The sequence below is a fragment of the Bufo gargarizans genome, chromosome 2, assembly GCF_014858855.1.
Source record: "Bufo gargarizans isolate SCDJY-AF-19 chromosome 2, ASM1485885v1, whole genome shotgun sequence".
Taxonomy (NCBI): domain Eukaryota; kingdom Metazoa; phylum Chordata; class Amphibia; order Anura; family Bufonidae; genus Bufo; species Bufo gargarizans.
Genome location: NC_058081.1, coordinates 346,863,280 through 346,882,379, shown reverse-complemented (window position 1 = coordinate 346,882,379; position 19,100 = coordinate 346,863,280). Strand labels below are relative to the sequence as shown.

At 43.3% G+C, this 19,100-nt stretch overlaps 1 protein-coding gene across 1 annotated transcript in view; it reads right to left on the bottom strand.

The window, feature by feature from the left end:
- LOC122928140 (tetraspanin-17-like) overlaps window positions 1–19,100 on the bottom strand; it is an 84,106-nt gene that overhangs the window by 24,897 nt on the left and 40,109 nt on the right. Inside the window, exons 2-4 of the mRNA XM_044280697.1 lie at window positions 17,282–17,332; window positions 4,516–4,662; window positions 1,066–1,236 (exon numbers count right to left, since the gene is read on the bottom strand). Of these exons, the coding sequence (XP_044136632.1) occupies window positions 1,066–1,236; window positions 4,516–4,662; window positions 17,282–17,332 (369 nt within the window). The remainder of the gene's footprint in view (window positions 1–1,065; window positions 1,237–4,515; window positions 4,663–17,281; window positions 17,333–19,100) is intronic.

The following is a 19,100-nucleotide window of genomic DNA, read 5'->3' as shown; positions in this document are numbered from 1 at the left end:
GCCAGATCCGGCATTCATAATACCAGATCCATCGTTCCGGCATGCGCAGATCGGTAAAAATGAGAAAATATGTACAAGACAGATCCGTCGGTCCGCATGACAAGCGGAGAGACGGATCCGTCCTTGCAATGCATTTGTGAGACGGATCCGCATCCGGATCCGTCTCACAAATGCTTTCAGTCAGCGGCAGATCGGCGGCCAGTTCCGACGACGGAACTGCCCGCCGGATCACACTGCCGCAAGTGTAAAGTAGCCTAACACTGCTGGGTTCCATGAAAAACTAATTTACAGTATCAAAGCATTGTGTACAGAAGACTAGTTGTGGAAAAGACAATTAAAGGGGTTGTCTCACCTCCAATTTGGTGGCATATTGCTAGCGCTGGCGCCTGGCAGTTCCATAAAAGTGAATGGAGCGGTAGCCACGCATGCGCACTGCACTCTCCATTAATTTCCAAGGGACTCCCGAAAATAGCCGAATGCGCTGCTCAGCTTTTTTGGGGTCTCCCAAAGAAATTAATGGAGGGTGGCTACACATACGCAGTACTCTCTATCATTTTGGGCGCTCCGTTCAAGAGATAGGCGCAGGACCCAGAGGTGGGACCAATACATTACCAATGTTTGAGGTGAGACAACCCCTTTAAGCACTTGGTTAGTGATCTAATGTTTGCAGGAACCGCTCTTTACAGGGAGCAGAACAATGTTTGAGTCACATGTAGATATTGTTGCAGATGTCAATTTTTCAACTGCAAAGTGTGAACCCAGACTGAGTGTTGCTGGTCACTACAATGGGGTTCACTGGCTCTCCAGTGTGAATAATAGCATTCAGCTGGATGACATACTGCTGCATGCTGTGGTATCAAGTCCATTTTTCCCCCAGAATCTGTGATGCAGGTTCCTGCCAGAACCTCCACTGCAGATCAGATCCTAGACTCTTGCCATCTTTATACAACCTTTTGGGTGGTATACTTTAGGTCAGTATTTTGCAAGAACAGAGGCATATCATTAATACATCATTTTATGTCCCAAAGTAATGCCCCTTTACTAGCAAGAAACAATCAGACTTACATATTCCTGAGCAAAATCAATGAGGTTCTGCAAGTCTATATCATCTCGATATGCCTTGACATTGTTATTAATAAAGAAATTGAGTTGATCTTTGATCCAGTCTTTAAATACGAAGGCCAGGATTCCTGCTGTCAGCTCAAGGAAAAAGATCAGCCCAAGGAAGACAGAGAACTGAAATAAAGAGAAATAAAGCATACATCAGAGCAGACTTCTAAGACCTGCTGACTAGACTGCAGTTCTAGGAAAGACACAAGGGTCTGAAGACCCTAAAAACTTTCAGTAAGGACAGGGGAAGGAGGAGAAGTTGGCTCAGATATGCTCACCATAGTTATCAAGGCATCTATTTAATAACTGGGGAGGGACGAAATAAGTCAATGAATGAATGGGCGCTGGGTGTGGTAGACAATAAAACCCTAAATGAAAGATATCTGAGTAAACAATCATTTAAAGCACTAGTAGAAGATGTTACATATTAAGTAGCTGGTACTTCACATTCACAAGTCCAGCTCACGCTAGTGCTAAGCAGACAATGGTCATTTAGTGCAACAATAATATTCAAGGAAAATACCAATACGGCATAGCACCTTAGGCTATGTTCACTTTTGTGCAGGAGGCTCCATTGCATATTCTGACATATTTGATTGGAAAGACAAATAGACACCTTGGGTGTGGGTGATTTCTGTCACGCAATAATTCTGCACTGCTGTGTATCTTCCATTCATAATGAAAACAATGACAGACAGATAGTAACAGAGCCTAAAGGTCCATTTACACCCATCAATTTTGCAGGCAATTGTCAGGAAGGAAGCATTCCTTCCTGACAATCACCTTCTTATCAGCAGAGGAGACCGCTGTATTTACAGTGGATATAAAAAATGAGACAAAGAAATCATTTCAGAACTTTTTCCACCTTTAATGTACAACTCAATTGAAAAACAAAAAAATCTTTTAGGTAGAGGGAAGAAAAAAAATATAAAAATAAAATAATATGGTTGCATAAGTGTTCACACCCTTTAACTAATACTTTGTTGAAGCACCTTTTGATTTTATTACAGCACTCAGTCTTTTTGGGTATGAGTCTATCAGCATGGCACATTTTGACTTGGCAAGATTTGCCCACTCTTCTTTGCAAAAACACTCCAAATCTGTCAGATTGCGAGGGCATCTCCTGTGCACAGCCCTCTTCAGATCACCCCACAGATTTTCAATCGGATTCAGATCTGGGCTCTGGCTGGGCCATTCCAAAACTTTTATCTTCTTCTGGTGAAGCAATTCCTTTGTTGATTTGGATATATTCTTTGGGTCATTGTCATGCTGAAAGATGAAGTTCCTCTTCATGTTCAGTTTTCTAGCAGAATCCTGAAGGTTCTGTGCCAATATTGATTGGTATTTGGAACTGTTCATAATTCCCTCTAGCTTAACTAAGGCCCCAGTTCCAGCTGAGTGAAAACAGCCCCAAAGCAGGATGCTGCCACCACCATGCTTCACTGTGGGTATGGTGTTCTTTTGGTGATGTGCAGTGTTGTATTTGCGCCAAACAATTATGGCCAAAAAGTTCAACCTTTGTTTCATCAGACCATAACACCTTTTCCCACATGCTTTTGGGAGACTTCAGATGTGTTTTTGCCAAATGTAGCCTGGCTTGGATGTTTTTCTTCGTAAGAAAAGGCTTTCGTCTTGCCACTCTACCCCATAGCAAAGACATATGAAGAATATGTGAGATTGTTGTCACATGTACCACACAGCCAGTACTTGCCAGATATTTCTGCAGCTCCTTTAATGTTGCTGTAGGCCTCTTGGTAGCCTCCCAGACCAGTTTTATTCTAGTCTTTTCATCAATTCTGGAGGGACGTCCATTTCTTGGCAATGTCACTGTTGTGCCAAATTTTCTCCACTTGATGAGGTCTTCACTGTGTTCCATGGTATATCTAATGCCTTGGAAATTCTCTTGTACCCTTCTCCTGACTGATACCTTTTAACAATGAGATCCCTCTGATGCTTTGGAAGCTCTCTGTGGACCATGGCTTTTGCTGTGGGATGCGACTAAGAAAATTTCAGGAAAGACCAACTAGAGCAGCTGCACTTTATTTGGGGTTAATCAGAGGCAATTTAAATGATGTCAGGACTCCTATTTAACATGATTTTGAATGCGATTGCTTAATTCTGAACACAGCTACATCCCCAGTTATAAGGCCTCTTTCACACTTGCGTTGTCCGGATCCGGAAAAGAGCAATTTTCTACAACTGAGTTATGCAGGGTAGTACTTAGTACTATGCAGATACCGCTGACAGCACTGACTGCGAAATCTAAGAAGTTGACATGGAGAGTAGGAACCGCAACTGATGGAACAGACACAACGACTGAGTGGGTGGAATGGGAAAAAAATAAGTCAACTCAGCCATTGAATTTAGGTTTTTAGTGTTCACTGCATGGTAAAAATTACATGGGAATATTTTTTAATATTGCCATTTGTTTTATTTTATTTTTTAAAACTTCTATTTAACTTTTTTAGGCATCCTAGGGGACTTGAACCTGAAATTCAGTTTGATTGCTTTTACAATACACTGCAATACTTCTGCACTGCAGTGTGTTGTGAATTTATCGTTCTCCTGAGGTCATCACAACTACTCGGCACCCTACAATACCACTGTGTGGGTTAAACAGACAGGAATGGAGCTCTTTGATCCAGCTATCATTCTAAAACACATGGGGGACTGTTTATTATTACTGGTGCACCATATGAACAGTGGTCTTGGTCAGTCTCTCTGCTAGGGCCATTTGCACCCAGTTTATCAACAGCTCCAGAGATAATTCTGTTGATGGAAAACAAGGGCATGGCTTTAGTAAATGAGCAGTGCTGGGCGAGATTCTACAGTCATTGACCGCTTTTGATGACACGATCATGTGTGTTAGAAAAAGAGGAGGGTTCATAAAAATGATGTTTGGCCTGGATGCCATATTTTTTAATGTACAAACGCCAGAAAAATGGCATGAATACACTGACATATGGTTTAACATGCTGTGTGTTCCTTAACATGGTGCATGTCTGAGCGTCTATAGCAAACACTACTGAACAATGCCAGGTAACTGAATCGCATGCTTTACTGGAAATGGACTGACGGTAACCTCCAGTAAATGCTTACTATGATGACACAACTCCATCACTTATTTCTACATTTTCTGTTAAAATGTAACCCTTAAAGAGACAACTAATAAAAACACTGCTTAATGGATCTTAAATATATTTTATGCCAGTTTTCTTCTTGTTCTTGGACAGAAATACAATTTAGAAGAAAATGTGCCATTTTACATTAATGTGTTTGTTCATGTGGACGATTTTTTTTTTTTTTTTTTTAAGTCCGTTCAGTACAAAGTCTACATTCATGTCACTTGTAGAGAGGGAAAAAAAAAAAAGTACACTTCTGAATGTAAATGAACTCATAACTTACAAATTTTAGAAGAGTGGTGTTCTCCCGTAGTGCTCCAATGCAGCCAGCGAACCCCAGCACAAACATCACAGCCCCGGTGACCATGAAGAGCCAGACAGGGTCAAAGCCACCCAGGTCTGTGATGGATGAGATGTTGGAAAGCACACCCTGCGGACAGTACAACCATATTGTAAGTCAGGATCAAGTAAACAATATTCAATCTTAGCACTGATCACGTTTTAATGTTAAAATGCCCTTGCTCAAACGTTAATCTCCACTTGACAGTGCAATCCACATAAAATTTAGGAATTTTGTAAAAGCTTAAAATTACTCATGTTTACTGATTGGGAGTTATGGCCAGAAATATAGGCAAGGCAAATAATTTCTGCTGGTTGCTACTGGAATCAGTCACAGACACCTTATGACAGACACATTCCTAACAGAACTAAGAAGGCTCTAGGAGACTGAACACTTCTGCACAATGGAGCAATACTGACTAGAACTCATTTTGGATCATCATCTAAAGAGGATCTGTAAGTTCTCCTGACCTGTGTATTTCAATGACATTGCGGACCGAAGGTAGACATCTGTTAACAGATTTATCTCCAGTTTTGGGTTTTATCTGTAGTTAGACTCTTACTTATGCCAAACAAAAGAAGCTAACACGGCAGAGATTGATAAGCAATATGTCATTATGACTTATGTCGCCAACCTACACAGACCAACCATGACCAACAAGTCATCCAGAAGCCAGCCATCTGAAATCAAGTCATGTTAGACTGGGTTCAAGTCTGCGTTGTAAATTCTGGCACTCCGATCGGGTATATGGCATATATGATGGCTTTCAGCTGGACAAGAACAAAAAATAAAAAAAAGATACTACAGGCAGCATTTGTTGTCAGTGTGAAAGCCAGCATATACTGGAAAGCAGCCGGATTCCCACTGGATACAATTATAGTAAATGGGGAACTGGCAGTGCATGGTGGTAGAGTGCTAGAACAGAGTGCAGGAGTTAAAAGCATATGTGTGAACACAGCCTTATGGCCAGCTTAACAGGTAATGAATGTGCATGTGATGTTGAACGAAACGTCACATGCATTAGCTGACTTGCCTTACAAAAAAAAAAAAAAAAAATGCACTGAATTCACCACACCAAAAGGAGCGCTGAAGTTTTTATCCAATTGTATTAAGGTTTAGGAACCCACAACAAAAGCACCCCAAAAACTGGAACAGAGTGCCACACCAGTTGTTCCAGTTTAAATGGGTTGTCCAGGTTCAGAGTTGAACCCGGACATACCCACATTTTCACCTAGGCAGCCCCACTAAGATGAGCATCGGAGCATTTAATGCTCTCCGTTGCCCTGTGCTGAATCACACAGGGAAAAGGCATTTTCAGGAGATCCAGTGACGTACCGGGCTCTCCATAGGGCTGCCAGGCGGAGGATTCCACCCAGCAGTGAGCCTGGTGAGGTCACCTGCACTGATGGGAGGGCTTTAGCGCTGCCCTAGCCTATAAAACGACCAGGGCAGCGGTAAAGCCTGCCCATCAAAGCTGATGACATCAAACACACCGCTTGGCGGAAGCCAGTGTGTTACTGTAAATAAAAAAAGCCCTTGCCCTGCGCGATGCGGGGCAAGGGAGTGCATGGGAGCATGAAATGCTTTAATGCTATCAGGGGGCGGGGCTACCTGGGTGAAATTCTGGGTTCAGCTCTGAACCTAGACAACTCCTTTAACACTATACATACACACACAAACCGATAAGGCTCTGTGTGCATCTATGCAGTCACTACATGGTTTCTGGGAGTGGTGATTCTCCCAGAGACTAAAGACCCTATTAGGCCACATGAATATTGAGAACTAGCATTCATAAGAATACTGGTTCCTGTTAATGTCCTGTATAATTGAGCAGCTAACCAGCCCATGATGGGCATCTTTCATTAGGATGAAAGATGCCCAGTTATCAGCAGCACATCTCTCTGTGTAATCAGGGATGAGCTGCTCAATCAACAGAACCAGGGTGGATTGGATTTAAATTAAACTGATTTAAATCACGATTTAAATCACTAGTCAGTAAGGCTTGATTTAAATCATAGTTTTCTACATAAAGACTAATTCTGGCTGGTATAACTTATAATATGCAAGTAGATGAAGATTTTTAGAATAACAACTTTTCATATTAGTTTGATTAGGTTGATTCTGTATTCATAGGTTTGTAGAAGTTAGGATTAAAGGGGTTCTGCACTTTGTTTTAACCGATGATCTATCCTCTGGATAGATCATCAGCTTCTTATCGGCAGGGGTCCGACACCCGGGACCCCCGCCGATCAGCTGTTTCAGAAGGCAGCGGCACTCCAGTAGCGCCGCAGGTTTCTCACCGTTTACCGCCGGCCCACTGACGTCATGACTGGTATCAACTAGCTTGGGCGCGGCTAAGCTCCATTCAAGTGAACAGAGCTTAGCCCCGCCCACGCTAGTTGATACTAGTCGTGACGTCAGTGGGCCAGCGGTAAACAGTGAGAAGGCCACAGCGCTACTAGAGCGCCGCTACCTTCTCAAACAGCTGATCAGCGGGGGTCCTGGGTGTCGGACCCACGCCAATCAGAAGCTGATGATCTATCCAGAGGATAGATTATAAGTTTAAACAAAGTGCAGAACCCCTTTAAGATCTTTTTCTCAACTCTGTTCATGTTATAACATTTTTGCTGTGAAGAAGAGGCATGTGATCTCTGCCGAGTCAAATTCAGTTTTGAGAACTGCTAAAGTAAACCAAGCATCTGTGATAATATCTTTTAGGCAGAAGAAACTGCCCAATAATCTTACAAAAACCTCTGGAAGAGCATGACATTCTGATTGGATTAATGGAATTTATTTACCAAAAAAAAATTCAACATATAAAGCCTTATTCTACATAATTAAAAAACTAATCTTTAGTTCATGATGGAATAACCTTTGGATGGTAATATATTTTCCTCAAAAAGGATTTTATATAAAAAAATAAAAAAAACATTTTTTTATATTTTTTAAAAAAATAAAAATCATTGGTTTTTATCCACCCTGAACAGAACTGAATATGGGAGGAACGACTGCGGTAGTAATTGTTCCTACCACGTTCGGCTTGCATCGCTCTGTGTAATCAGGCTGGTGAAAACAACCACCGATGGATGTGTTATCATCCATCGGCGCTCACATGGCCCAAACATCGGTCAGTGTAAAACAGCCCTAAAAGGTGCTTTCTAGTGATGAGCGAAGCAAGCTTCGGATGTTACAGCCAGATTAATACTGTACTGAGATCAGTCTCCGTACAGTATCAGAATGCATGGGCTTCGATAATCTGAAGTCAGTTAGTTGAATAACTTCGGTAGTTGATTTTTAAAGTGGAAAACCACTTTAAAACTTGAAGCCGAACTCTGGTTCGATTCCGAGATAGCAGTTCGGTTTCACTTTAGTGGTTTTCCACCTTATAAGTCAACTAACGTCGGCTCATGGGAAACCCATACATTCTAATACTGTACAGAGACGGATCGCCATACAGTACTAATCCGAAGTTTTGAACGCAGCGACTTCGGATGTAACATACCAAGCTTGCTACGCTCATCATATGCTGTGGACCAACTGCATAAAACCACATTATGTGAAAATTGCAGTTTTACAGCAATGGGTGAACTCACCCTTATTATTCTATACAATTTCTCTGGTAATTGAATCCCTTTAATTGTAGCTGCCATAAAGAATACACACCCTGCTGTACTGGTTTCTCCAGACAACTAGAACTTATTAAAAAAAAAAAAAAGAAAACAGTATTTACATCTAATTAATGAGAATAAAATGACATACTTGAGACATTATAATGATACACAGATGTACAAGGATCATATTACTAAATTTTCTGTGTGCCCATTTCTTACACTCTGTTCCGATGAAACCATAAAAGAAGTGCGCCCTCTACAGAATCCGACATGCATTTACTTTGTCAGAATCTGCAACTTTACAACCACAAGGAGCACTGTACATGTTTTCATCTAACAATATCTTGGAAGTGTAATTGTATCACAAAACTCTGTTTTATAACCTCAATCCCCATAAGCAAGATAATGAATGTGTAATAAAGTTAAGTCCTTCAGGCTGCTCTCCCATCTTTAATGCATCGTACACAGCTTAAGACTTGTACAGTCAGAAACTGTAGCAATAAATCCCACAGAACGCCGTGTCCACAGCACGTGGCTAATGTGATGAGCTGGATGGAGGATCAATTGATGGTTCTACCACTCGCAGCCTACGTTCTATAAAACAATAAGAGGATGTGCTAAATTGCAGCTAATTTGAATCAGAAAATCCACAAACACATTTAGGGGGTTATTACATCAGGCCTCAGTCAAGGGAGGAAATATTAAATTATGATTCTTCCACAGTAAAATTTCTGAAGGTTCTTACATAAATTTTCGCTTTTGTTTTTTGCATACAGTGTGTTTGCCCAGTAGTGTTTTTTTTTTCATGGCATTTCATACTTACCACAGACCTTCAGCTAACATCAGGAGTTGGCAGTGCAAAAAGTGCACTAAAAAAACAGAATAGCAGAAAAAACGCCAGCAAAAACCTTTGCCTGAACCCACTATAAGGCTGGGTTCAGACCTAAGCGTTTTACAGAGCGTTCTATGCGCTGTAAAACGCTCAACAGGCAAGAACCAATGATTCCCTCTGGGAATGGTTCTCATCTGAGCGTTTTACAGCGCGTACAATCGCGCTGTAAAACGCCCGACGCCCCAAGAAGTACAGGAGCTTCTTTGGGGTGTCTTGTCGCACGTTACCGTACATAGACTTCAGCGGGAACGCGCGACAATGGGCGTTCGCTTGTCTCTGTATGGTCGATTGCAAACGCCCGTACAATCGCGCATACAGAGCGTACGTTCAAGTACGCGCAGGTCTGAACCCAGCGTAAAGGGGTTACTGGCACTCGTAGGATCTAAAAATCCTTCTCCAAATTTGTTTTGTGTAATTAAAGGGAACCGGTAACCATCTAAATGCAGTGCAATCTGCCAGCAGAATGTTATTAGAGCAGGAGGAGCTGAGCAGATGGATATAGTTTTAAGGGAAAAGATTCAGTATAACATGTATTTTCTTCATTTAAATTCCTGCTCACTCTGAGCTTTGAAGACAAGGAGCCGGTCCTATCAGTACTGACAGCCTTCCCTCTAAGACTGTGTATCCAGAGATAGCGGTCAATCACTTATAGGACCACCTCCTTTACTTTAAAGGATAACTGTCACACTTAGACCCTAATTTCAATTTTCATATATGTAGTTACTAATAACATGATATTCCAGAATCTGTTACTATTAGACTGACTTACCCCATATTTAATAAGATTCAGCCTTTAGCAACCAGTCTGCATAAAACTGCAATTTCACTATTCAGTTAAGATGGCCGCCACTGCCCTCACCCTGAGGCTAATCCCGCCTGCCCTCACTAGCCAGTAACAATAGCCCCGCAAAAGTGTCAGTAACCACAGCCCTCTCCCTAAAGGGTTAATCTCCTGCATCACAAAGGGGTCCTCTTACCACACGTTGCTTTCATTTATACACTGAGCAGATGGCAGATCTCCCTTCCCTGGTCTGCGCTGCTTCAACTCTGCATTCTCCAGTTCTGCTGAGTGAGGGAACGTCTGCCAAGTGCAGGGACAGGGAGAAGTGCACACAGCCCAGGCACTGTTATCAGCTGCTGGGGAGGACCTGACTTTAATCATTTACTTACAGTCCCTGGCTGTCAGTAATGTGACCTTGCAGGCTGCGTGCCTCTGCGTCCTCCGTCCTTCAACACAGACGGACCATGCCTAGCAACCCTATTTTAAGCAGAGGTAAAAGTAGGCAGTACAGGGAACAAAACTGTGGAATTAAGGGGTAATTGACTACACAGTGAAAAGTTGAAATAGGGCCACCAAGGAGATATCACCACAATCCAATACTCAAAAAATATATATATTATAATAATATATATATATAAATTACCAAGCCTAGTGTGGGGCTGTCTTTAAAGGGAACCCCTTTAACCACTTCAGCCCCGCTAGCTGAAACCCCCTTCATGACCAGAGCACTTTTTACACTTTGGCACTACACTACTTTCACCGTTTATCGCTCGGTCATGCAACTTACCACCCAAATGAATTTTACCTCCTTTTCTTCTCACTAATAGAGCTTTCATTTGGTAGTATTTTATTGCTGCTGACATTTTAACTTTTTTTGTTATTAATCAAAATGTAACGATTTTTTTGCAAAAAAAATGACATTTTTCACTTTCAGCTGTAAAATTTTGGAAAAAAAACGACATCCATATATACATTTTTCGCTAAATTTATAGTTCTACATGTCTCTGATAAAAAAAAAAATGTTTGGGCAAAAAAAAAAAAATAATGGTTTGGGTAAAAGTTATAGCGTTTACAAACTATGGTCCAAAAATGTGAATTTCCGCTTTTTGAAGCAGCTCTGACTTTCTGAGCACCTGTCATGATTCCTGAGGTTCTACAATGCCCAGACAGTAGAAAAACCCCACAAATGACCCCATTTCGGAAAGTAGACACCCTAAGGTATTCACTGATGGGCATAGTGAGTTCATAGAACTTTTTATTTTTTGTCACAAGTTAGCGGAAAATGATGATGATTTTATTTTATTTTATTTTTTCTTACAAAGTCTCATATTCCACTAACTTGCGACAAAAAATAAAAAATTCTAGGAACTCGCCATGCCCCTCACGGAATACCTTGGGGTGTCTTCTTTCCAAAATGGGGTCACTTGTGGGGTAGTTATACTGCCCTGGCAATTTAGGGGCCCAAATGTGTGAGAAGTACTTTGCAATCAAAATGTGTAAAAAATGGACCGGTGAAATCCGAAAGGTGCACTTTGGAATATGTGCCCCTTTGCCCACCTTGGCATGCAAAAAAGTGTCACACATCTGGTATCGCCGTACTCAGGAGAAGTTGGGGAATGTGTTTTGGGGTGTCATTTTACATATACCCATGCTGGGTGAGAGAAATATCTTGGCAAAAGACAACTTTTCCAAATTTTTTTATACAAAGTTGGCATTTGACCAAGATATTTTTCTCACCCAGCATGGGTATATGTAAAATGACACCCCAAAACACATTCCCCAACTTCTCCCGAGTACGGCGATACCAGATGTGTGACACTTTTTTGCAGCCAAGGTGGGCAAAGGGGCACATATTCCAAAGTGCACCTTTCGGATTTCACAGGCCATTTTTTTACAGATTTTGATTGCAAAGTACTTCTCACACATATGGGCCCCTAAATTGCCAGGGCAGTATAACTACGCCACAAGTGATCCCATTTTGGAAAGAAGACACCCCTAGGTATTCCGTGGGGGGCCTGGCGAGTTCCTAGAATTTTTTATTTTTTGTCGCAAGTTAGTGGAATATGAGACTTTGTAAGGAAAAAAGGAAAAAAAGGAAAAAAAAGAAAAATCATCATTTTCCGCTTACTTGTGACAAAAAATAAAAAATTCTAGGAACTCGCCGTGCCCCTCACGGAATACCTTGGGGTGTCTTCTTTCCAAAATGGGGTCACTTGTGGGGTAGTTATACTGCCCTGGCAATTTAGGGGCCCAAATGTGTGAGAAGTACCTTGCAATCAAAATCTGTAAAAAATGGCCTGTGAAATCCGAAAGGTGCACTTTGGAATATGTGCCCCTTTGCCCACCTTGGCTGCAAAAAAGTGTCACACATCTGGTATCGCCGTACTCAGGAGAAGTTGGGGAATGTGTTTTGGGGTGTCATTTTACATATACCCATGCTGGGTGAGAGAAATATCTTGGCAAAAGACAACTTTTCCCATTTTTTTATACAAAGTTGGCATTTGACCAAGATATTTCTCTCACCCAGCATGGGTATATGTAAAATGACACCCCAAAACACATTCCCCAGCTTCTCCTGAGTACGGCGATACCAGATGTGTGACACTTTTTTGCAGCCTAGATGCGCAAAGGTGCCCAAATTCCTTTTAGGAGGGCATTTTTAGACATTTGGATCCCAGACTTCTTCTCACACTTTCGGGCCCCTAAAAAGCCAGGGCAGTATAAATACCCCACATGTGACCCCATTTTGGAAAGAAGACACCCCGAGGTATTCAATGAGGGGCCTGCGAGTTCATAGAATTTTTTATTTTTTTTTGCATAAGTTAGCGGAAATTGATTTTTTTTTGGTTTTTTTCTCACAAAGTCTCACTTTCCGCTAACTTAGGACAAAAATTTCAATCTTTCATGGACTCAATATGCCCCTCACGGAATACCTTGGGGTGTCTTCTTTCCGAAATGGGGTCACACGTGGGGTATTTATACTGCCCTGGCTTTTTAGGGGCCCGAAAGTGTGAGAAGAAGTCTGGAAAATAAATGTCTAAAAATGTTTACGCATTTGGATTCCGTGAGGGGTACGGTGAGTTCATGTGAGATTTTATTTTTTGACACAAGTTAGTGGAATATGAGACTTTAAGAAAAAACAAACAATCAAAAAATATATATTTCCGCTAACTTGGGCCAAAAAAAATGTCTGAATGGAGCCTTACAGGGGGGTTGATCAATGACAGGGGGGTGATCAATGACAGGGGGGTGATCACCCATATAGACTCCCTGATCACCCCCCTGGTAAGGCTCCATTCAGACGTCCGTATGACTTTTACGGATCCATGGATACATGGATCGGATCCGCAAAACACATGCGGACGTCTGAATGGAGCCTTACAGGGGGGTGATCAATGACAGGCGGGTGATCACCCATATACACTCCCTGATCACCCCCTGTCGATGATCACCCCCCTGTAAGGCTCCATTCAGACGTCCGCATGTGTTTTGCGGATCCGATCCATGTATCCATGGATCCGTAAAAATCATACGGACGTCTGAATGGAGCCTTACCAGGGGGGTGATCAATGACAGGGGAGTGATCACCCATATAGACTTCCTGATCACCCCCCTGTCATTGATCACCCCCCTGGTAAGGCTCCATTCAGACGTCCGTATGATTTTTACAGACCCATGGATACATGGATCGGATCCGCAAAACACATGCGGACGTCCGAATGGAGCCTTACAGGGGGGTGATCAATGACAGGGGGTGATCAGGGAGTGTATATGGGTGATCACCCTCCTGTCATTGATCACCCCCCTGTAAGGCTCCATTCAGACGTCCGTATGATTTTTACGGATCCACTGATACATGGATCGGATCCGCAAAACACATGCGGACGTCTGAATGGAGCCTTACAGGGGGGTGATCAATGACAGGGGGTGATCAGGGAGTGTATATGGGTGATCACCCCCCTGTCATTGATCACCCCCCTGGTAAGGCTCCATTCAGACGTCCGTATGATTTTTACAGATCCATGGATACATGGATCGGATCCGCAAAACACATGCGGACGTCCGAATGGAGCCTTACAGGGGGGTGATCAATGACAGGGGGTGATCAGGGAGTGTATATGGGTGATCACCCTCCTGTCATTGATCACCCCCCTGTAAGGCTCCATTCAGACGTCCGTATGATTTTTACGGATCCACTGATACATGGATCGGATCCGCAAAACACATGCGGACGTCTGAATGGAGCCTTACAGGGGGGTGATCAATGACAGGGGGTGATCAGGGAGTGTATATGGGATGATCACCCCCCTGTAAGGCTCCATTCAGACGTCCGCATGTGTTTTGCGGATCCGATCCATGTATCCATGGATCCGTAAAAATCATACGGACGTCTGAATGGAGCCTTACAGGGGGGTGATCAATGACAGGGGGGTGATCAGGGAATCTATATGGGTGATCACCCCCCTGTAAGGCTCCATTCAGACGTCCGCATGTGTTTTGCGGATCCGATCCATGTATCCATGGATCCGTAAAAATCATATGGACGTCTGAATGGAGCCTTACAGGGGGGTGATCAATGACAGGGGGTGATCAGGGAATCTATATGGGTGATCACCCGCCTGTCATTGATCACCCCCCTGTAAGGCTCTATTCAGACGTCCGCATGTGTTTTGCGGATCCGATCCATGTATCCATGGATCCGTAAAAATCATACGGACGTCTGAATGGAGCCTTACAGGGGGGTGATCAATGACGGGGGGTGATCAGGGAGTTTATATGGGGTGATCAAGGGTTTATAAGGGGTTAATAAGTGACGGGGGGGGGGGGGGGAGATGGGTGTAGTGTGGTGTTTGGTGCGACTTTACTGACCTACCTGTGTCCTCTGGTGGTCGATCCTAACAAAAGGGACCACCAGAGGACCAGGTAGTAGGTATATTAGACGCTGTTATCAAAACAGCGTCTAATATACCTGTTAGGGGTTAAAAAAAAAAATCACATCTCCAGCCTGCCAGCGAGCGATCGCCGCTGGCAGGCTGGAGATCCACTCGCTTACCTTCTGTTCCTGTGAGCGTGCGCGCATTCACAGGAAATCTCGGGTATCGCGAGATGAAGCGCCGATGCGTCCAGGAGGAACAAATCAACCACCTCCCGGACGCATCGGCGCGTTAGGCGGTCGGGAGGTGGTTAAAAAAAAAAGACAGCCCCACACTAGGCTTGGTAATTTAGCAAAAAAATAAAAAAAAGGAATTTCAGGATGAACCTAAATGGAATCTAACCTTTACAGGTAAACTTACTGTGACTTTCTCTAAACTTTTGAATGGACATGTCCAACTGTTCAATGTTTCAGTACTTGTTGCACAACTTGCTGTTCTCTAACAAGGAGCTTAATGGCAAAATTCACAACAGGTGTTTGATCCATGAATCGCCCAATAAATGTCATGGTTCAATTAGAATTGGTATTTAAACAGCCCTCATCAGTTCATATTTTAATATCATGAGACCAAGATGACACCTAACAACTGATCAATAGTACATCACCATTGGGAGGCTTCAAGCAGGATGTTCTCAGACAGAAGTGGCCACTGAGCTTAGAGTGTCACCAGCAAGTTGCAACAGAGATACAGAGACTGGAAGAGTCACAGAATAGCATAGAAGTCCTTTGGCCACATGCCACACTGATGACCACTTCATTGTGAACAATGCCTTGCTGAACCGGATGATGAATGCCACACAACTCCAGGCACATTTAAGGGAGGTGAGAGGTACCCAAGTGTCACGTCAGACCATTCAAAACCATTTCAAATCAGTGTGGCCTTTGTGCTAGAAGACCTGCAAGGTTACCTGACCACATCACCAGGCATGGGCCAGGTGTCATTGTCTTGCATGGGCCAAGGAGCATCTACGCTGGACGAGGGACCAGTGGGCCACGGTGCTGTTCACCAATGTAAATTGATTTATGCTGATCAGAAATGATGGCCACAACTATGTTGGAGACATCAAGGAGAGCGCTATGCATTAGCCACTGTTGTCACCAGACGAGTCTTTGGGTGGTGGTGGTGTTCTAGTGTGGGCAGGTGTGCAGTCAATACAGAACTGCCCAACACTTTGTGAATGGTACAGTGACATGCCTTTACTACTTGAATACCATCATTAATCCAGCCATTGTGCCTCTGCATGGGCCTAATTTAATCTTCATGGACTACAATGCACTCGCACCTCAAGGTTGCATCATTAGGGAATTGCTGCTGAAGACTGGGATACCTCAAATGGAGTGGCGTGCACTTTCTCCAGACCTGAATCCCATTGAAAAACTATGGGATCAGCTGAGTCGCCGTGTAGAGGCTCGTAGCTCAGTACCCCAGAACTTCAATGGCCAGAGGACCGCCCTTAAAGATGAGTGAGATGCCATGCCTCAGCAGAAAATATGTCGACTTGTGAGCAGCACGAGAAGTCATTGTCGAGCTGTAATTGATGCTCAAGGCCACATGACAAGTTTTTGAGAGATTGACATTTTTGTGGCAGTATACCCACCACTGGTGTTGGCTTTTGTTTCAATAAATTGTTTGAGATGAGGAAATCCCTATTGCATGCTTCTACTTATATGCCCTAATTTAATGATATAATATCACTGTAGTGTGAACGTTTTACATTTTCCATAAATGTCACCCAAAGGCCAAACATCCCTAACTTTTTGTGAGTAGTGTATAATTATAGATTTAACTCTGAGACTCCAGAACAGCTAACAACAGATATCAATGGTCTGAAAAGGGAGATTTTTGTAGACCTAGAGAAAATTCTATACTTTTGACTGTCTGCAAATAACAATACAATCTGCTATTTTTCAGGGGAACCTACACAAATGAGGCTGTCACAGATTTAGCAGACCAAGAGCTTACTACACAGGAAACCAGTCAGAATGGAGTTCTATGGAGACAGAATTCCTACAGTTCTGTATCATGGACTTGTAGATAATTATAGCACCTCTGTACTGCACTATACACTATTTTTCAGAAGTAGACAATAGACATACGTTGGGTGAATTATTGACCCATGAACACCTGATACTATAGGTGCGGCACTACAGACTCGTACACTGCAGATCTATAATACAGGCATGTGTATGAGGGCTACCTGCAAGATGAACTAGAAGTTGTTATAAATAGTCCCTCTAGGACTGAATAAAGTGTATTGAAGACACCCCAAAATTTGCCCATGCTTTGCATCATACAGTGTTCAAAGTTAGTCCTCAAGGTGTTTTTAGATGACCCAATGACTACAACTTGCATTATAAGTGATAAATGCACTGCAGTCAGATAAGTTACGGTAGGAAAACTGTGGACAGCACGGAGAAGTCTATGAAAAAAAATGGAGACGATTATGTAGAAGTGTGACCCTATGAAACTATGACGTGAAAGGAGAACTTACCTTCTCTGCCCATGCCCATAAGCCAATGGCCAGGAAAGAGGCTCCCAACAACTGCAAGGAAATAATAAGATATAGAATGTTAGTCGCAGAGTACTAATGGACAAATATGAAAAAATGATATACATTTATATTCTCTTTATTCATATTCCTCAATAGAGCCCTGCCTAACAATTACAATCATACCTATTAATAAAGGAACAGGTTCCAAAATCCCCTAGTAAAAGGTTAGAGCCTGCTCATTCGGAGAATAAAGAATAGCATGGGAGAACCTGACCTTTACTGAACAAAAGGCCATAGTTCTCACACAGAACGGTATTCAGCAAGGCACAAAGAATTTACTCCCACAACACAGCTCGGAAAGCACTGTGAGGATCTTATCAGTGAGGCACATAAATGGTTAATCCCGGGGACCGAGCGCTTAGACTAGAAACTGGTCGCCAGGTCCCCTGCACTGACTCCATCAGGCCAGGCTCATGCAGGAACATTACATGTGGCTGAAAAAGGTATAAACACAGGGTCACACGTGAATGCATAGCTGCGGGCTTGCCGTCGCAGATTTTCGTGCGGCAAATCCGTAGGGTTGTACAGTACCAGCAAAGTGGATGAGAATTTAGAAATTGAAAACCTGCGGCATTGCAGTTTTATACAGCGGATTTCTCTTGCGAATTTCGCCCGTCTGGCATACAAAAGTGGCACATTTATGTGCGTGCAGCCTGTGCAAGAAATTGCAATTTTACACCACTCAACGCTTTTTTAAAGTGGGAGGAGCGTACAAGAAAACAACGTAAATTATAACTGGAATCCACCCCAGCCCGTAGCTGGTATCCAACTGATATTTTGTTAAAGGAATTGTCCGGTTCTCCCATACTGATGACAGGTCATCAATATCAGATGAGCGGGGATCTGACTTCCGGCACCCCGCAGATCAGCTGTTTGCAGAGAACGCAGCGTCTCTTCACTGCTTAGGCTACTTTCACACTAGCGTTCGATCGGATCCGTTCTGAACGGATCTGCTCATATTAATGCAGACGGAGGCTCCGTTCAGTACGGATCCGTCTGCATTAATAACTTTAAAAAAATTCGCAAGTGCGCAAGTAGCCTGCGCGGATCCGTTCAGACTTTCAATGTAAAGTCAATGGGGGACGGATCCGCTTGAAGATTGAGTCAATTGGTGACATCTTCAAGCGGATCCGTTCCCATTGACTTACATTGTAAGTCTGGACGGATCCGCACGGCCAGGCGGACACCCGAACGCTGCAAGCAGCGTTCAGCTGTCCGCCTGTCCGTGCGGAGGCGAGCGGAGCGGAGGCTGAACGCCGCCAGACTGATGCAGTCTGAGCGGATCCGCTCCATTCAGACTGCATCAGGGCTGGACGGCTGCGTTCGGGTCCGCTCGTGAGCTCCTTCAAACGGAGCTCACGAGCGGACCGACGAACGCTAGTGTGAAAGTAGCCTTACCTGCACACAATCGACATCGCAGCAGCCATTCAAGTGAATGGTATGGGGCAGCCATAATTACATTACGTTCTCTTCAAACAGCTGATAGGCGGGGGTGCAGGAAATCGTATCTAGCCAATCCGATACTGATGACCTATCACGAGGTCTTATATTTTTTTTCACTTATTTACTCACCTATATATCGCTGACATATTCTTCAGAGCTTTACAGACATTTTCATCAATTGCTGCCACCAGTGGAGCTCACAAACTACGTTGCCTATCGGTATGTCTACAAAGTGTGGGGGGGGAAACCCACAGAAACACGGGGAGAACATACAAACTCCCAGCAGATGTTGTCCTTGGTCGGATTCCAACCTGCT